The 18,220-nt window shown below is 41.5% G+C and overlaps 1 protein-coding gene across 3 annotated transcripts in view; it reads right to left on the bottom strand.

The window, feature by feature from the left end:
- Window positions 1–1,215: 1,215 nt before the first annotated feature.
- grb2a (growth factor receptor-bound protein 2a) overlaps window positions 1,216–18,220 on the bottom strand; it is a 49,097-nt gene continuing 32,092 nt past the window's right edge. For 2 of the 3 annotated variants that reach the window (XM_052558372.1, XM_052558371.1), the window contains 4 exons: window positions 14,928–15,025; window positions 11,417–11,539; window positions 10,821–10,989; window positions 1,216–3,782 (listed from right to left, as the gene is read on the bottom strand). In XM_052558372.1, the coding sequence (XP_052414332.1) occupies window positions 3,597–3,782; window positions 10,821–10,989; window positions 11,417–11,539; window positions 14,928–15,025 (576 nt within the window). In that variant the 3' untranslated portion in view covers window positions 1,216–3,596. The remainder of the gene's footprint in view (window positions 3,783–10,820; window positions 10,990–11,416; window positions 11,540–14,927; window positions 15,026–18,220) is intronic. The other variant, XM_052558373.1, reaches the window with a different exon arrangement.

The following is an 18,220-nucleotide window of genomic DNA, read 5'->3' as shown; positions in this document are numbered from 1 at the left end:
GCAGTTCTAAAAAATAAAAAAAAACATACACAATTTGTTTTTTTGCAAGATATCACTAGGGGGCGGCAAAATAACAAGTTATGAACATGAGGTTGGTGGAACCGACCAACCGAGACGAGAAAATGTGTTTATCGGGATTGTCATATAAAGTTATAATAATATTTAAAATGCACTGTGTTTATATGATTTACATGCTGCTCGCAAAAACGTATTTTATAGGAACAGAGTTGTTGTCAGTGAAAGATTTAACTGTATTCCGTAGTAGGTATAATGTCTCTTTTTGTCAACCTGAAAATAACTCTAGTAGATGTATCCAGGGGCGATTCTTAGGATTTACGTTTTATGGGGACTCGATCAGCCCCCAATGAGGGTTTAATATATATATACAGTAGTTAACATCTAGTGGATCAAAACCTTCCATCAAAGTTGTCCTAAAACCAAAACAATATTTGTTCTTGTCTTAGGACAACTTAAATTAACTTTTTTTCATCCATTCAAATGTTGACTACATAATATATATAATGTTTGACTAATAGGGGTGGTATATTAAATGTATATACCACAAATTGCTGCATGCCACTGTATGCATAGCTAGGTATAATGTATACTGAATAAGCCAAATACAAATCCTCATGATCACTCTTTTTTTCAAAATTTTACTGTTTGCATTTCTAGTACAACCCTCTTTCCTTCGTCGAAGTATGCAAACCTCTTTGCCACATGCACTGTTAAATGTATTACATTGAAATTTACATTTTCAAATGAAAATGGCAACATGATTGTTTTATAAAGTATGCATATGTGCTTAATTTTCACTGTAGGAAACAGTTGTGGTGTGATGAGAGGTGCAGCGAAAACTTTACAGTAGATGTAGAACCAATTGCTCCCCCATGATATTTTGTAAACTGTATTTATCACAAAGAACTGCACAGATGCAGATATTGTAACAATCTATATAGCTATAGCCCCCCTAAAAATGGCCTAGCTAAGCCCATGGAGGTATCTGACACTTATTCAAATAAGCACATGTTATAAAAAAGCAGTCTCACTTCTATTTTATTGTTTTTCTCTGAATGCGTATTGTCAATACTTTTTTTTTTTTTTTTGATCCGAGATACTGGACATGTAGAAATATTGTAATGTAAACAACACAGGACATAATTACAGTGAAACACACACACACACACACACACACAAATGAACACTTAAAAAGGGTAAATGTTATGAAATGTATTTCACTCATCATCTACATTGTGCAGGTGTACATAAACTCCAGCATTATGAAACTGAACTCTTCTGACAGCAAAAGGATGCCATGTATATTTCTATCATTGAGGTTTACTGCAGCTGATGAAATGGCTTAGTTTCAACATAACACATTATTCCATTATGACACAGATGTATATAGACATCTCATTTCTAAGAGCACAAGCAACACAACTAATAATACATCAAACATTTGAAAAATTAACTGAATTTGAAGTAAATTACCTTGACAAGTAGAAAGAAACTGAATGTCTACAAGGCTTCAATGTATATTAGCTTTCCAATTTTAAGATAAAAAACAATTCAGCATTCAAAAGTGGCTTACAGATGCATACACTTAATTGTTTTCTTTTAGTTAACCAGGGCCACATAAAGAAAAACTCAAACTCAAAAACAGAAACAAAAATAAACATCCTCAAATGACATCATGAAGACTATACAGCCCTCAGCTTCAAAAAGTGGCATTTAATGGCCCTGTTAACGTGTGGTAAGAAAATTTAATGACATTACAACAAAATGCATACCATCTAAACAAGTTCAGCCCTTTGTCAGCACAGTTATATGGCATCATTCTAGACAGCACAAAGTCCAAGATCACTGAATTTTGTTCACTACTAAGAAGATATATCAAACGTTTGATATTTAAACTCTTGATCTGTACAAGTGCACTGGGAAGTTTCACTGGAAATATCATTATTCTATTTTATTTGGGTATAATCTAGAGTAACCAACATACTCTATGAAAATCCCCAATGCAATCATATGACCAGTACCATTTTAAAGGGCTTCATGAAATGCTCCAAATTTGTTACATTTGATCACTGATCTGCTACAGAGGCTTTGGCACCATTACATTATTTTCAAGGTATTTTGATTTAAAGGGACAGTTTACTCAAAATTGCAATTTAGGCATCACCTTCATGATGTTCCAAACCTGCAACACAAATACCCATATTCTGAACACGTTTTGAATTTGAACAGAAAAAATATGTACACATGTGGAACAAATGAGGATGAGTACATAATGTACTCATCAATATGTCCTCTTTTTCCCAGACATATCCTGGCTGGGATTTCTAAGATGCCTAAATTGTCTAGGTTACAGGTGTGTTTGGCTTGAAGCAGTGCTGTGCAGACTGATCTGTTTTTGACATCAAAGTACCATGAGAGATATAAAGAGCAGATGCTCAGCATGCTGTCAAATCACTCTCGTAGCACTTTGTTGTCAAACATATGTAAACGTAGATGCCTCATTGGCAACTGTTTCCATGGGCCACTACACACAAGCCGTCCCTCAAATTGTATTGGTCAACTTGAGGCCATTCATCATTGTCATCAATGAATATTCAAAGATGCCACAATCCTGCTCAGCCGATGGTCTGTGAACCCATATAGTATGGTGAATGACGTCAAGTTGACCGTTTCAAGATGGCAGACGTGGTTATGTGCTTGAAGCAGATTGAATGGGGAATCTATACACATCTATGTTCACACACAAATCGGTCCGCACAGCTTCAAGCCAAACACACTTTTTTGCCTTTGCTTTCTATTTGTTTCATACTTTGTGAAAGTAAACCAATGGCATGTAGGGATTGTACATAATCTACCAATCACAGCATGCGAGAAGGTGGGATCCACAGAGAACGGTCAAATAAATGCACATCTTAGACAATTTAGAAATCATGGCCATGACATGTAAAAAGAGGATGAATAGGATTTGTCTAAAAAGGTGAACTATCCTTTTAAGACAAAAAGACAACTACAAGTAAGTTAATTTGACTATTGTATGGGAATGAAATTATATGGCATGTAGTAATTATGCTTGACAATATCACACCAAATAACACTTACATTACTTCTGGAAAGATGACAAAAGATGAATTCATAAATCAAGCATGAAAAATGCGTGATGCATTTTAACAATAAAAATCAAGCATAACATGGTGTTCAAAATCAGTCATGGTGCAAAACTGTGACAGTATTGTGATTGTGATATTGTGAATTTCCTTCACACAAATTATTTTTTTTTGTTAGTACAGCTGATGTCTTATAACATGAAATAAAGTTGCATATAAAGCATAGCTGATGTAAAACAGTACATGAAAGAAATATCAGTCTGGAGCATTTTTCCTCACACAGCCAATAGTGCTTCTTAAAATGTCAATCACTCCAAACACACTCCAAACAGCACAGTCTTTATTTTCCCGGCCAATCGACATAAACGTCCCCAATTGAGCCTTTTCTCTCCATCACTCTGTGGTTTTTGTTTCCGTGGCAACCCAGCTCTATGTCCACAGGTGCTTTAAGCAAGCAAGCATTTTCTCTGCAAGTTACATATTTTGATTGACAGGTGTAACATAATTTCGAGGAAACATTCCGGTTTGTCCGTGACAAGCCCCCTTCCACCAATTAGGATCCGAGTTGTCCAGGACCTGGATAAAATCTCCACGCCTGAACCCCAGCTCCCCATCCTCTTGAGGGTCAAAGTCAAACAAAGCTTGAACGTATGTAGAATGCTGTGGAATAAAAGAAATGTTAGATTAATAATAGAAATGATTAATAATAGAATAATAGAAATGTTGGGAATTATGACAATATTGCCTTGAATGTGGCTTAATGTCTGGCTATATATATATATATATATATATATAGTTGATTTATTTCACTAATTCTATTCAAAAAGTGAAACTTATTAGTATATTATAGTTTATATATATATATATATATATATATATATATATATATATATATATATATATATATATATATATATATATATATATACATACATACAGTCAGGTCCATAAATATTGGGACATCGACACAATTCTAATCTTTTTGGCTCTATACACCACCACAATGGATTTGGAATGAAACGAACAAGATGTGCTTTAACTGCAGACTTTCAGCTTTAATTTTAGAGTATTTACATCCAAATCAGGTGAACGGTGTAGTAATTACAACAGTTTGTATATGTACATCCCACTTTTTAAGGGACCAAAAGTAATGGGACAGATTAACAATCATAAATCAAACTTTCATTTTTTAATACTTGGTTGCAAATCCTTTGCAGTCAATTACAGCCTGAAGTCTGGAGATCAATTAGACATCAGCGTACGCTGTGTTTCATCCCTGGTGATTGTTTGCCAGGCCTCTACTGCAACTGTCTTCAGTTCCTGCTTGTTCTTGGGGCATTTTCCCTTCAGTTTTGTCTTCAGCAAGTGAAATGCATGCTCAATCGGATTTAGGTCAGGTGATTGACTTGGCCATTGCATAACATTCCACTTCTTTCCCTTAAAAATCTCTTTGGTTGCTTTCCAAACACCAAACTACCCGGAAGACCATGGAAAACAACTGTGGTGGATGATCGAAGAATTCTTTCCCTGGTGAAGAAAACCCCCTTCACAACAGTTGGCCAGATCAAGAACACTCTCCAAGAGGTAGGTGTATGTGTGTGTCAAAGTCAACAATCAAGAGAAGACTTCACCATGTGAATACAGAGGGTTCACCACAAGATGTAAACCATTGGTGAGTCTCTAAAACAGGAAGGCCAGATTAGAGTTTGCCAAACAACATCTAAATAAGCCTTCACGGTTCTGGAACAACATCCTATGGACAGATGAGACAAAGATCAACTTGTACCAGAGTGATGGAAAGAGAAGAGCATGGAGAAGGAAAGGAACTGCTCATGATCCAAATCATACCACCTCATCAGTGAAGCATGGTGGTGGTAGTGTCATGGCGTGGGCATGTATGGCTGTCAATGGAACTGGTTATCTTGTATTTATTGATGATGTGGCTGCTGACAAAAGCATTAGGATGAACTCTGAAGTGTTTCGGGCAATATTATCTGCTCATATTCAGCCAAATGCTTCAGAAATCATTGGTCAGTGCTTCACAGTGCAGATGGACAATGACCCGAAGCATACTGCGAAAGCAACCAAAGAGATTTTTAAGGGAAAGAAGTGGAATGTTATGCAATGGCCAAGTCAATCACCTGACCTAAATCGGATTGAGCATGCATTTCACTTGCTGAAGACAAAACTGAAGGGAAAATGCCCCAAGAACAAGCAGGAACTGAAGACAGTTGCAGTAGAGGCCTGGCAGAGCATCACCAGGGATGAAACCCAGCGTACGCTGATGTCTAATTGATCTCCAGACTTCAGGCTGTAATTGACTGCAAAGGATTTGCAACCAAGTATTAAAAAATGAAAGTTTGATTTATGATTGTTAATCTGTCCCATTACTTTTGGTCCCTTAAAAAGTGGGATGTACATATACAAACTGTTGTAATTCCTACACCGTTCACCTGATTTGGATGTAAATACCCTAAAATTAAAGCTGAAAGTCTGCAGTTAAAGCACATCTTGTTCGTTTCATTTCAAATCCATTGTGGTGGTGTATAGAGCCAAAAAGATTAGAATTGTGTCGATGTCCCAATATTTATGGACCTGACTGTATATATATTATATATATATTATAAGTATATTATAAGATTCACAAAGAGTGGACTGCAGCTGGAGTCAGTGCTTCAAGAACCACTACGCACAGATGTATGCAAGACATGGATTTCAGCTGTCACATTCCTTGTGTCAAGCCACTCTTGAACAACAGACAGTGTCAGAAGCATCTAAAGACAAAGAGGACTGGACTGCTGCTGACTGCAAAAGTTATGTTCTCTGATGAAAGTAAATTTAGCATTTCCTTTGGAAATCAGGGACCCAGAGTCTGGAGGAAGAGAGGAGAGGCTTACAATCCATGTTGCTTGAGGTCCAGTGTAAAGTTTCCACAGTCAGTGATGGTTTGTGGTGCCATGTCATCTGCTGGTGTTGGTCCACTGTGTTTTCTGATGTCCAAGGTCAACACAGCCGTATACCAGGAAGTTTTAGAGCACTTCATGCTTCCTGCTGCTGACCAACTTCATGGAGATGCAGATTTCATTTTCCAACAGGTCTTGGCACCTGCACACAGTGCAAAAGCTTCCAGTACCTGGTTTAAGGACCATGGTATCCCTGTTCTTAATTGGCCAGCAAACTCGCCTGATCTTAACCCCATAGAAAATCTATGGGGTATTGTGAAGAGGAAGATGTGATATGCCAGACTCAATAATGCAATATATATACAGTACAGACCAAAAGTTTGGACACACCTTCTCATTCAAAGAGTTTTCTTTATTTTCATGACTATGAAAATTGTAGAGTCACACTGAAGACATCAAGGGCTATTTGACCAAGAAGGAGAGTGATGGGGTGCTGCGCCAGATGACCTGGCCTCCACAGTCACCGGACCTGAACCCAATCGAGATGGTTTGGGGTGAGCTGAACCGCAGACAGAAGGCAAAAGAGCGAACAAGTGCTAAGCATCTCTTGGGGAACTCCTTCAAGACTGTTGGAAGACCATTTCAGGTGACTACCTCTTGAAGCTCATCAAGAGAATGCCAAGAGTGTGCAAAGCAGAAATCAAAACAAAAGGTGGCTACTTTGAAGAACCTAGAATATGACATATTTTCAGTTGTTTCACACTTTTTTGTTATGTATATAATTCCATATATAATTCCACATGTGTTAATTCATAGTTTTGACGCTTTCAGTGTGAATCTACAATTTTCATGAAAATAAAGAAAACTCTTTGAATGAGAAGGTGTGTCCAAACATTTGGTCTGTACTGTATATATTGTGACGAGCACTCCCAGAGGAATCAGCGTCGCCCTGGAAACCAAAGCAAAACACCTGCACGTCCTCGTCACCGGCTGATCGGTCACAGCTTCTCCCCATCAGCAAGCACATTTAAAAGGAGCACATGTTACACTCAGAGGAGGTTCTTGAACCGAATGCAATGCTGGTCTAATCCCTCTCTCTTCACTTTACAGAAAGCACCGAGTGACCGACAGCCCAGCCACTTTGGAGCACGTTTGGACACCCACTTTCACCTTAACTGGCACAGAAGAGCACACGGGAAGCACCGGCCACCAGGCATCACTGTGACAATAAATCCACCCTCCGGGGTTTTGATTTCACATACCTCTTGTCGAGTGATTCTTCACCCGGTGACAGTGGTGGAGAATGTGGGCATTACAGTGAGGAATCACCGACAAGATCACCGCCCCAACTCCAAATCTTTTCCCTGTTTTTCCTGTTTCTGTCACCAGCACCACGGAAGGCGGCACGCGCGTCCCCGCGATGGAGGACATCTAACAACGCCTCGCGGAAGTTAACATCCGCCAGCAGCAAATAGCGGAACACCTCTGCCACTCGCCTGGGCAGGACGGAGGATGAACTCGCGGCCGTCCGGGCAGCCACGGCCCAGCGCGTTCCGGTACCTGAGCCTCGGGCACAAGCCACCCGTTTGTTACCTAAGATGACAGCTGATGACGATGTGGAAGCCTTCCTTCAGATTTTCGAAAACACTGCCCACCAAGAGGGATGGCCAGAGGACGAGTGGGCACGTGCGCTGGCACCCCTACTCACCGGTGAAGCACAGAGGGCTTACTTCTCGCTCCCCCTGACGAGTGCTGACTGTTTTGTCGAAGTTAAGCGAGAGATCCTGGCGAGGCTGGGCCTCTCCCCTGTAAGCGCCGCCCATCAGTTCCACGAGTGGGAATACAAGCCCCGGGTGCCAGCCCATGCCCAGGCAGCCGAACTCAGCCGCATCGCCCAGCACTGGCTGTTGGAAGGAAACCCCACACCAACACAGGTAGCGGAACGAGTGGTGGTCGATCGCCTCCTGCGCGCACTACCTCGTGCCCACCGACAGGCCGTCGGCATGAGGAACCCACGTGACATCCGGGAACTAGTGGAGGCGATCGAGCTGGCGGATGCTGTCCATCCCAGCGGGGCCGGGGACCGGCTGCCGCCATTCCTCCGGAGGGTGGTCCAGGAGCGACGCCCGCTTGAAGGCATCGCGCAACCAGTCAGCAGGCCGACGGTTCCCCCACCGTGAGATAAGCCCATGCCAAGTGCGAACCACCGTCGCCTCCACGAGCCTGGCTGGCATGCTGCATCCTTCACCAACGGGTGCCGGCGGGAGCCCACGAAGCAGACGTGAAGGTGGATGGAAGACGGTTCCGGGCCCTGTTGGACTCAGGCAGTGCGCCCACCCTCATCCAGTCGCGGCTGTGCGCCCCTCGAAGCAGCCGGAAAAACTTCCTACCGATTACCTGTGTGCACGGAGACACTCGCCAAGTACCGGCCCGTGAGATGGTCATTTCGTCCCCCCAATGCACCTGGCCGGTGGAGGTAGGCCTGGTGAAGGATCTGCCGGTGGCTGTACTGCTTGGACGGGATTGGCCCGGCTTCGAGAAGCTGCTGTCCACCGCTACTCAGCCTGCCAGCCCCAAGGGGAACCGTCAAAGACCGAGGCGGGTGCGAGTCGTGGATGGAGAGGACGTCCTCCCCCGGCCCCACCCTCTCCCACATTTTGTTGTAGAGAATGGCCTGCTGTATTGTGTCGCCCAGAATAGGGGGGAGAAAAAGTTACTAGTTGTGCCTCGAGCCAAGACCGAGACCATTCTAGAGCTGGCCCATTCCCACCCCATGGCAGGACACCTCGTGGCAGCCAATACTGCACAACGCATCCACGACTGTTTATCACCCCCAAACTGATGGCCTCGTAGAGAGATTTAACCATACCCTCAAACAAATGCAAGCAAAAGACGTGTGGTGGCGGAGGACAAGTGGGATTGGGACCTCATGATCCCCTACGTGCTCTTTGGGATCCGCGAAGTTCCCCAGGCCTCAACTGGCTTCACCCCCTTCGAGCTCCTGTACGGCCGTAAACCCCGGGGCCCCCTGGACGTTGCCCGGGAAGCGTGGGAGCAGCAGCCTGCCCTGCATCGTACCGTCATCGAACATGTCCGGCAAATGAGAGAACGACAGAGTGATGCCGTTAGTCCGGGAACACCTCACCAGGGCCCAACAGGTGCAGCAACGTCGTTACGGCCGGGCAGCCCAACCACGGGAGTTCCAACCGGGAGACCGCGTCATGGTCCTGGTCCCCAGCTCCGCATGCAAATTTCTGGCCTCCTAGAAGGGACCCTACTCGGTCGTGGAGAGGATTGGACCGGTCACTTACCGCCTGAGACAGCCGGGACGACGGCAGGCGGAGCAACTCTACCACATCAACCTCCTAAAGAAATGGGTGGGGACCCGGGACCAAGTAGCTGCCCTAAGCCTCACCGAGCCCGTGGTTGTGGATGTCAACCCCCACCTTTCGGCTGCCCAGAAGACGGAGCTGCAGCACCTGGTCAGTCAGTTCCAGGATGTGTTCTCCTCTCAGCCCGGGCAGACCAACGTGCTTCAACACCATATCCGGACGCCCTCAGGATTCGCCGTTAGGCAACGGCCCTACCGAGTCCCGGAGGCTCGTCGGCAGGCTATTGAAGAAGAGGTCCAACAGATGCTAAAGTTGGGGGTAATAGAACCATCCCGGAGTCCGTGGTCCAGCCCCATTGTGATGGTCCCAAAGCCGGATGGCACCCTCTGCTTTTGTAACGACTTCCACTGCCTGAACGAAGTCTCCGAATTCGACGGGTACCCCATGCCTCGGGTGGACGAACTGCTGGACCGGCTAGGAAGGGCCCGGTATATCAGCACCCTAGACCTCACCAAGGGCTATTGGCAGGTACCGCTCTCAGAGTCCGCCAAGCCGAAAACCGCCTTCTCCACCCCCAGTGGCCACTGGCAGTACCGGACCCTTCCCTTCGGCCTACATGGGTCCCCCGCGACGTTCGAGCGGATGATGGACATCCTCCTGCGGCCTCACCAAGCTCACGCGGCCGCCTACCTGGATGACGACGTGGTCCACTCCGAGGCTTGGGACGAACATTTGAATCGTCTGCGGAGGGTGCTCTCGGAGCTCCGGCGGGCTGGACTTACCGCCAAACCCCGAAAATGCCACCTAGCCCTCTCTGAGGCCAAGTACCTGGGCTATCAAGTCGGCCGAGGACTCATCTGGCCGCAAGACAAGAATGTGACGAGCACTCCCAGAGGAATCAGCGTCGCCCTGGAAACCAAAGCAAAACACCTGCACGTCCTCGTCACCGGCTGATCGGTCACAGCTGCTCCCCATCAGCCAGCATATTTAAAAGGAGCACATGTTACATTCAGAGGAGGTTCTTGAACCGAATGCAATGCCGGTCTAATCCCTCTCTCTTCACTTTACAGAAAGCAGCGAATGACCGACAGCCCAGCCACTTTGGAGCACGTTTGGACACCCACTTTCACCTTAACTGGCACAGAAGAGCACACGGGAAGCACCGGCCACCAGCTAGCGGAGCAGCACCTTTCACCAGGCAACACTGTGACAATAAATCCACCCTCCGGGGCTTTTGATTTCACATACCTCTTGTCGAGTGATTCTTCACCCTGTGACTATATATACATATATATATATATATATATATATATATATATATATATATATATATATATATATATATATATATATATATATATATAATATATATACACACACACACACACACACACACTGAATTTTAATTGTTGATATTGCTAACAAAGTATTGATGAAATGTTTCAGCACTGATTCAGTCCTACCTGTGGTACCTGTTCAATGTCCCTGAGGAAAATTGGCTGATTCCTGGACACAGAAGTGGACCGATGATAATCCACTAAGGAGTTTAACGAGTTAAATTTGACCACCCACAAGAAGTATTTCCCTGCTCCATCCCGTAAGACTTTGAAGTGCTGGACATCATTCCCAAATCTACAGGAAAGGGAAAAAACACAGTGTTTAGAAAATTACATAATAGCTGTCTGCATTTATAACACTTGGACATTGCAATTATAGTGAAGAACTCTGCAATGTTCAGTTTATCATGAAGCCTAAGGTTTGCAGCTATCTAACTATTTGAATGATTCAGACAGCGTTGGCCTAGTTTAGAAACCACCCAAAAAGAATTTGCAATAACACATAAATAAAGTGCTGAGAACGGCCATATTTTGTGCTGCACTGCATCAATTATTCATTGACATGCCCCTATTTACAAGAACAGATTCAATTACTGCATCAAAATTTCTAAAACAGCAGCCTGTTCCGGGCCTCTAGGGTTCATTACTAGAACAGTCATATACAAACTGGCAAAACATTAGAATATAATAAAACAGAATAGAACAGAATGTCAAATACATACTTGACAGACAGCGAGAAGTCTCCAGGTGCACTCTCACTTTCTCTAATGAGAAAAGCTCCATCGTGTCTCTGTTTATTTAACATTTCTTCTGCCTTTGCACGGGGAATCTTCCCATAAAACCAGCTGTGTGTTCAGAACAAATCCAAAAGCAGTAGTTTAGATACTGTGTAGAATGCAACTGAACACATTCAAATTTTGAGAATACAAAGCAGCTATGAGACAACAAAACTTATGTAATATAATTATAATCATATTAATCACGATTAATCATGTAGAAAATAAAGGTTTTTGTTTACATAATACAGTATTTTTCATGGCATAGATTCAACAAGGTGTTGGAAACATTCCATAGAGATTTTGGTCCATATCGACATGATAGCATCACCCAGTTGCTGCAGATTTGTCAGCTGCACATCCATGATGCAAATCTCCCGTTCCACCACATCCCAAAGCTGCTCTATTGGATTGAGATCTGGTGACTGTGGAGGCCCTTTAAGTAAAGTGAACTCATAGTCATGTTCAAGAAACAGTGTGAGATGATTTGAGATCTGTGACATGGTCCATTATCCTGCTGGAAGTAGCCATCAGAAGATGGGTACACTGTAGTCATAAAGGGATGGACATGGTCAGCAACGATACTGAGGTATGCTGTTTAAACAATGCTCAATTGGTCCCCAATGGGCCCAAAGTGTGCCAAAAAATATCCCCCACACAATTACACCACCAGCAGCAGCCTGAACCATTAAGACAAGGCAGGATGGATCCATGCTTTAATGTTCTTTATGCCAAATTCTGACCCTACCATCTGATTGTCGCAACAGAAATTGAGACTCATCAGACCAGGCAATGTGTTTCCAGTCTTCTATTGTCCAATTTTGGTGAGCTTGTGTGAATTGTAGCCTCCGTTACCTGTTCTTAGCTGACAGGAGCGGCACCTTCTGCTGCTGTACCCCATCTGCTTCAGGATTCAATGTGTTGTGCGTTCAGAGATGGTATTCTGCATACCTTTGTTGTAATGAGTGATTATTTGAAAAAAGTGAAAGTGAAAGTGACATGACATACAGCCAAGTATGGTGACCAATACTCAGAATTCGTGCATTTAACCCACCCAAACTGCACACACACAGCAATGAACACACACATGGAGCAGTCGGCAGCCATTTATGCTGCGGCGCCCGGGTAGCAGTTGGGGGTTTGTGCCTTGCTCAAAGGCACTTCAGTTGTGCTATTGCCGACCTGAGACTCGAACCCACAACCTTAGGGTAGTCAAACTCTCTAACCATTAGGCCACAACCTCCCCAAGAGTTACTGTCACCTTTCTATCATCTCTAACCAGTCAGTCCATTCTTCTCTGACATCTACAAGGCATTTTCTACCACACAACTGCTGCTCACTGGATATATTCTCTCTTTTGGACCATTCTCCGTAAACCCTAGAGATGGTTGTGCATGAAAACCCCAGTAGATCAGCAGTTTTTGAAATACTTAGACCAGCCCGTCTGGCACCAACAACCATTCCACGTTCAAAGTCACTTAAATCCCCTTTCTTCACCATTCTGATGCTCGGCTTGAACTTCAGCAAGTCGTCTTCACCACATCTAGATGCCTAAATGCATTGAGTTGCTGCCATGTGATTGGCTGATTAGCAATTTGTGTTACCAAGCAGTTGCGTTTATATGTTAAATATATCAATACATGATATAATTTATATGAATATCAATATTTACACGTAAATACCTGTAAATATTTTCAAAATATATGCTGTATGTGTCTTTATATATGCATAATAAATATACACAGCACACACTCATATGTTATGTAAACAAAAACTTTTATTTTGGATACAATTAATCACCAATAATCATTTGACCACTAATATATATATATATATATATATATATATATATATATATATATATATATATATATATACACACACACACATACAGTACAGACCAAAGGTTTGGAAACATTACTATTTTTAATGTTTTTGAAAGAAGTTTCTTCTGTTCATCAAGCCTGCATTTATTTGATCAAAAATACAGAAAAAAATGTAATATTGTGAAATATTATTACAACTTACAATAATAGATTTCTATTTGAATATACTTAAAAAAAAAAAAAAAAAAAAAAAAATTCCTGTGATGCAAAGCTGAATTTAGTGTCACGTGTAACATCTAGTCTATCACATGATCATTTAGAAATCATTCTAATATTCTGATTTATTATGTTGGAAACAGATCTGCTGTCTAATATATTTGATGAATAAAAGATATGCCGGCAGCCATATCACCCTGGAGCCCAAGACCGGTTGCCCACTGAAGCTAAGCAGGGCTGAGCCTGGCCAGTACCTGGATGGGAGACCTCCTGAGAAAACTAGGTTGCTGCTGGAAGAGGTGCTAGTGAGGCTAGCAGGGGGTGCTCACCCTGTGGTCTGTGTGGGTCCTAGCACCCCAGTGTAGTGACGGGGACACTATACTGTCAACAAGCACCGTCCTTCGGATGAGACGTTAAACCGAGGTCCTGACTCTCTGTGGTCATTAAAAATCCCAGGATGTCTTTCGAAAAGAGTAGGGGTGTGACCTCGGCGTCCTGGCTCAATTCGCCCATTGGCCTCTGACCATCATGGCCTCCTAACAATCCCCATATCTGCTGATTGGCTTCATACTTCATACTCATACTGTGGTGGGTGTTCTGGCGCAATATGGCTGCTGTCGCATCATCCAGGTGGATGCTGCACACTGGTGGTGGATGAGGAGATACCCCCTGACTATGTAAGCGCTTTGAGTGTCTAGAAAAGCGCTATATAAATGTAAGGAATTATTATTATTATTAAAAGGTTAAAAAGAACTGCATTTATTCAAAATATATTTTTTTATAATAATATATATTCTAATAATATATTTTCTTTACTATCACTTTTTATCAATTTAACATCCTTGCTGAATAAAAGTATTGATTTTATTTAAAAAAAGAAAGAAAAAAATACTGAACCCAAATTACTGACCAGTAGAGTATATTGTTGTTACAAAATATTTATATTCTAAAAACATAGCTTCTTTTTTTTACTTTTTATTCATCCATGTATCCTAAAAAAGTATCACATGTTCTGAAAAAATATTAAGCAGCAGAACTGTTTCCAACTTTGATAATGAATCATCATATTAGAATGATTTCTAAAGGATCATGTGATAATGATCCTAAAAAATCAGCTTTGCATCACAGAAATAAATGATAATTTAAAGTATAATACATTTAAAAACAATTATTTTAAATTGTAATAATATATCACAATATAAAAAAAAATTCTGTATTTTTGATCAAATAAATGCAGGCTTGATGAGCAGAAGAAACTTCTTAAAAAATAGTAATGTTTCCAAAGTTTTGGTCTGTACTGTATATATATATATATATATATATATATGTCTGTACTGTATATATATATATATATATATATATATATATATATATATATATATAGTCTTTTTGTAACTAAAAGGGCAAATACTTACGGGTGTGGCTTCATTTCTATGTAATTTTTAGGGATGAATCCTTCTTTTCCATTGAGTTCTGCCTTGTACCAGTTCTGGTCACATTCTTCATTTAAAATCTGATGGGGAAACAAAAGACACTTTAAAACTTGACCTGCATGGTGTCACTCACTATACAGTGTCCACACAGTAAACCTTCAATCAGCCCACTTATCTCAGAACACAGAGGACCTAAAGAGCCAATCGTATCACTGGCTGTGGTGTTTGAAACCAAAGACCTTGCTCTATAAATAGCATACAGGAAATATCCTTCATTTCAACTTTAAGCCACACATAACATCCTGTATATTTAAGACTTCTCTGGCACTAATGAGAAATACATTGCGCACAGTCTGTTCTGTGGAGCTGCAAAACTGATCCAGATGGATTTGTGCAAAAACATGTGTGAAATTAGCATCGTTCCTGATGGCCAGGATCTGATGTCTCTTTCATCACTGAAATACAATGCTGTACCCACAATGAAGCCATCTGTGGTAATGATGACCATCACCATCAAATATGAAATGAAGAAAGAAGTACAGTACTGCACTGTGTACAATCTCAGAGGTGAAGGGCCAAAAACAGATGAAGTGGACAAATATGAACAAATATGATTACTTTAGACTAAAAGACTCTCTCAGTCTTGCTTAAGTCAAGTATGTTATGACACATTCATCTAAGATAAATGGGAATGCTATCCTATAGGCTGGAACTTTCTCACAACCCTGAAAGATGGTCTCCCCATGACTCTCTAAAAACAACCATTAATCTGCTCTCACTCCCACCAAGCCATGGCGCCTCTTTTCTCTGTCTTCAAGAAAAATAGAATTACATTATAAACAAGCCAAGATGTCAAATTCCAAATATAAAAAAGGGGGAAAATAGATCTTGATAACTTCAGGATGGGAGAAATGAATACAGCTACCGGTAATCTAAGTTATAAAGACATTATGTATTTATGGAAATAAACATTTGATCCCCTGCTGATTATTATTATGCAGTTTGTCCAATTAAAAAGAAATGAATGTTTTGTAATTTTTATGGTAGGTTTAATTTAACAGATAACCAAAAATACAGAAACCAACAAACAGACAAATAAAAAAACAAACAAAAAAACACATTATGTACAGTATTGTTCAAAATAATAGCAGTACAATGTGACTAACCAGAATAATCAAGGTTTTTAGTATATTTTTTATTGCTACGTGGCAAACAAGTTACCAGTAGGTTCAGTAGATTGTCAGAAAACAATCAAGACCCAGCATTCATGATATGCACGCTCTTAAGGCTGTGCAATTGGGCAATTAGTTGAAAGGGGTGTGTTCAAAAAAATAGCAGTGTCTACCTTTGACTGTACAAACTCAAAACTATTTTGTACAAAAAATTTTTTTAGCAATCCTGTGAATCACTAAACTAATATTTAGTTGTATGACCACAGTTTTTTAAAACTGCTTGACATCTGTGTGGCATGGAGTCAACCAACATGTGGCACCTCTCAGCTGTTATTCCACTCCATGATTCTTTAACAACATTCCACAATTCATTCACATTTCTTGGTTTTGCTTCAGAAACAGCATTTTTGATATCACCCCACAAGTTCTCAATTGGATTAAGGTCTGGAGATTGGGCTGGTCACTCCATAACATTAATTTTGTTGGTTTGGAACCAAGACTTTGCCCGTTTACTAGTGTGTTTTGGGTCATTGTCTTGTTGAAACAACCATTTCAAGGGCATGTCCTCTTCAGCATAGGGCAACATGACCTCTTCAAGTATTTTAACATATGCAAACTGATCCATGATCCCTGGTATGCGATAAATAGGCCCAACACCATAGTAGGAGAAACATGCCCATATCATGATGCTTGCACCTCCATGCTTCACTGTCTTCACTGTGTACTGTGGCTTGAATTCAGAGTTTGGGGGTCGTCTCACAAACTGCCTGTGGCCCTTGGACCCAAAAAGAACAATTTTACTCTCATCAGTCCACAAAATGTTCCTCCATTTCTCTTTAGGCCAGTTGATGTGTTATTTGGCAAATTGTAACCTCTTCTGCACATGCCTTTTTTTTAACAGAGGGACTTTGGGGGGGATTCTTGAAAATAGATTAGCTTCACACAGACGTCTTCTAACTGTCACAGTACTTACAGGTAACTCCAGACTGTCTTTGATCATCCTGGAGGTGATCATTGGCTGAGCCTTTGCCATTCTGGTTATTCTTCTATCCATTTTGATGGTTGTCTTCCGTTTTCTTCCACGTCTCTCTGGTTTTGCTCTCCATTTTAAGGCATTGGAGATCATTTTAGCTGAATAGCCTATCATTTTTTGCACCTCTTTATAGGTTTTCCCCTCTCTAATCAACTTTTTAATCAAAGTACGCTGTTCTTCTGAACAATGTCTTGAACGACCCATTTTCCTCAGCTTTCAAATGCATGTTCAACAAGTGTTGGCTTCATCCTTAAATAGGGGCCACCTGATTTACACCAGTTTCTTCACAAAATTGATGACCTCATTGATTGAATGCCACACTGCTATTTTTTTGAACACACCCCTTTCAACTTATTCAACTAATTGCCCAATTGCACAGCCTTAAGAGCGTGCATATCATGAATGCTGGGTCTCATTTGTTTTCTGAGAATCTACTGAACCTACTGGTAACTTGTTTGCCACGTAGCAATAAAAAAATATACGAAAAACCTTGATTATTCTGGTTAGTCACATTGTACTGCTATTATTTTGAACAATACTGTAAAGGTTAGAAAATTGATTTGCATTTCAGTGAGTAAAATAAGTATTTGATCCAAAAGCAAAACATGACTTAGTACTTGGTGCAGAAACCTTTATTGACAAGCACAGAGGTAAGATGTTTTTTTGTAGTTGGTCACCAGGTTTGCACACATCAGAGGAGGGATTTTGGTCCACTCCTCTTTGCAGATCTTCTCTAAACCCTTAAGGTTTCTTGGCTGCAGTTTGACAACTTGAAGTTTTGGCTACCTTCACAGATTTTCTATAGGACTGAGGTCTAGAGACTGACTAAGGCCCCAGCATGACCTTAATGTGCTTCTTCTTGAGGCATTTCTTTGTTGCCTTGGAGGTAAGTTTCGGGTTATTGTCATGCTGGAATACCCATCCATGACCCATCTTCAGTGGGGTTTTTTTGGCTGAGGGAGGGAGGTTTTTGACCAAGATTTTACAGTACATGACGAGATTGGGTAATGGATGGTTCATGAAGACAATCTCTTGAACATTGTGGTAGCTGATAAATTGCCTTATCCTTT

The sequence above is a fragment of the Carassius gibelio genome, chromosome B6 (assembly GCF_023724105.1).
Source record: "Carassius gibelio isolate Cgi1373 ecotype wild population from Czech Republic chromosome B6, carGib1.2-hapl.c, whole genome shotgun sequence".
NCBI classification, from domain to species: domain Eukaryota; kingdom Metazoa; phylum Chordata; class Actinopteri; order Cypriniformes; family Cyprinidae; genus Carassius; species Carassius gibelio.
Note: the sequence above shows the minus strand (reverse complement) of the source record. Positions and strands in the feature narration are given on the sequence as shown.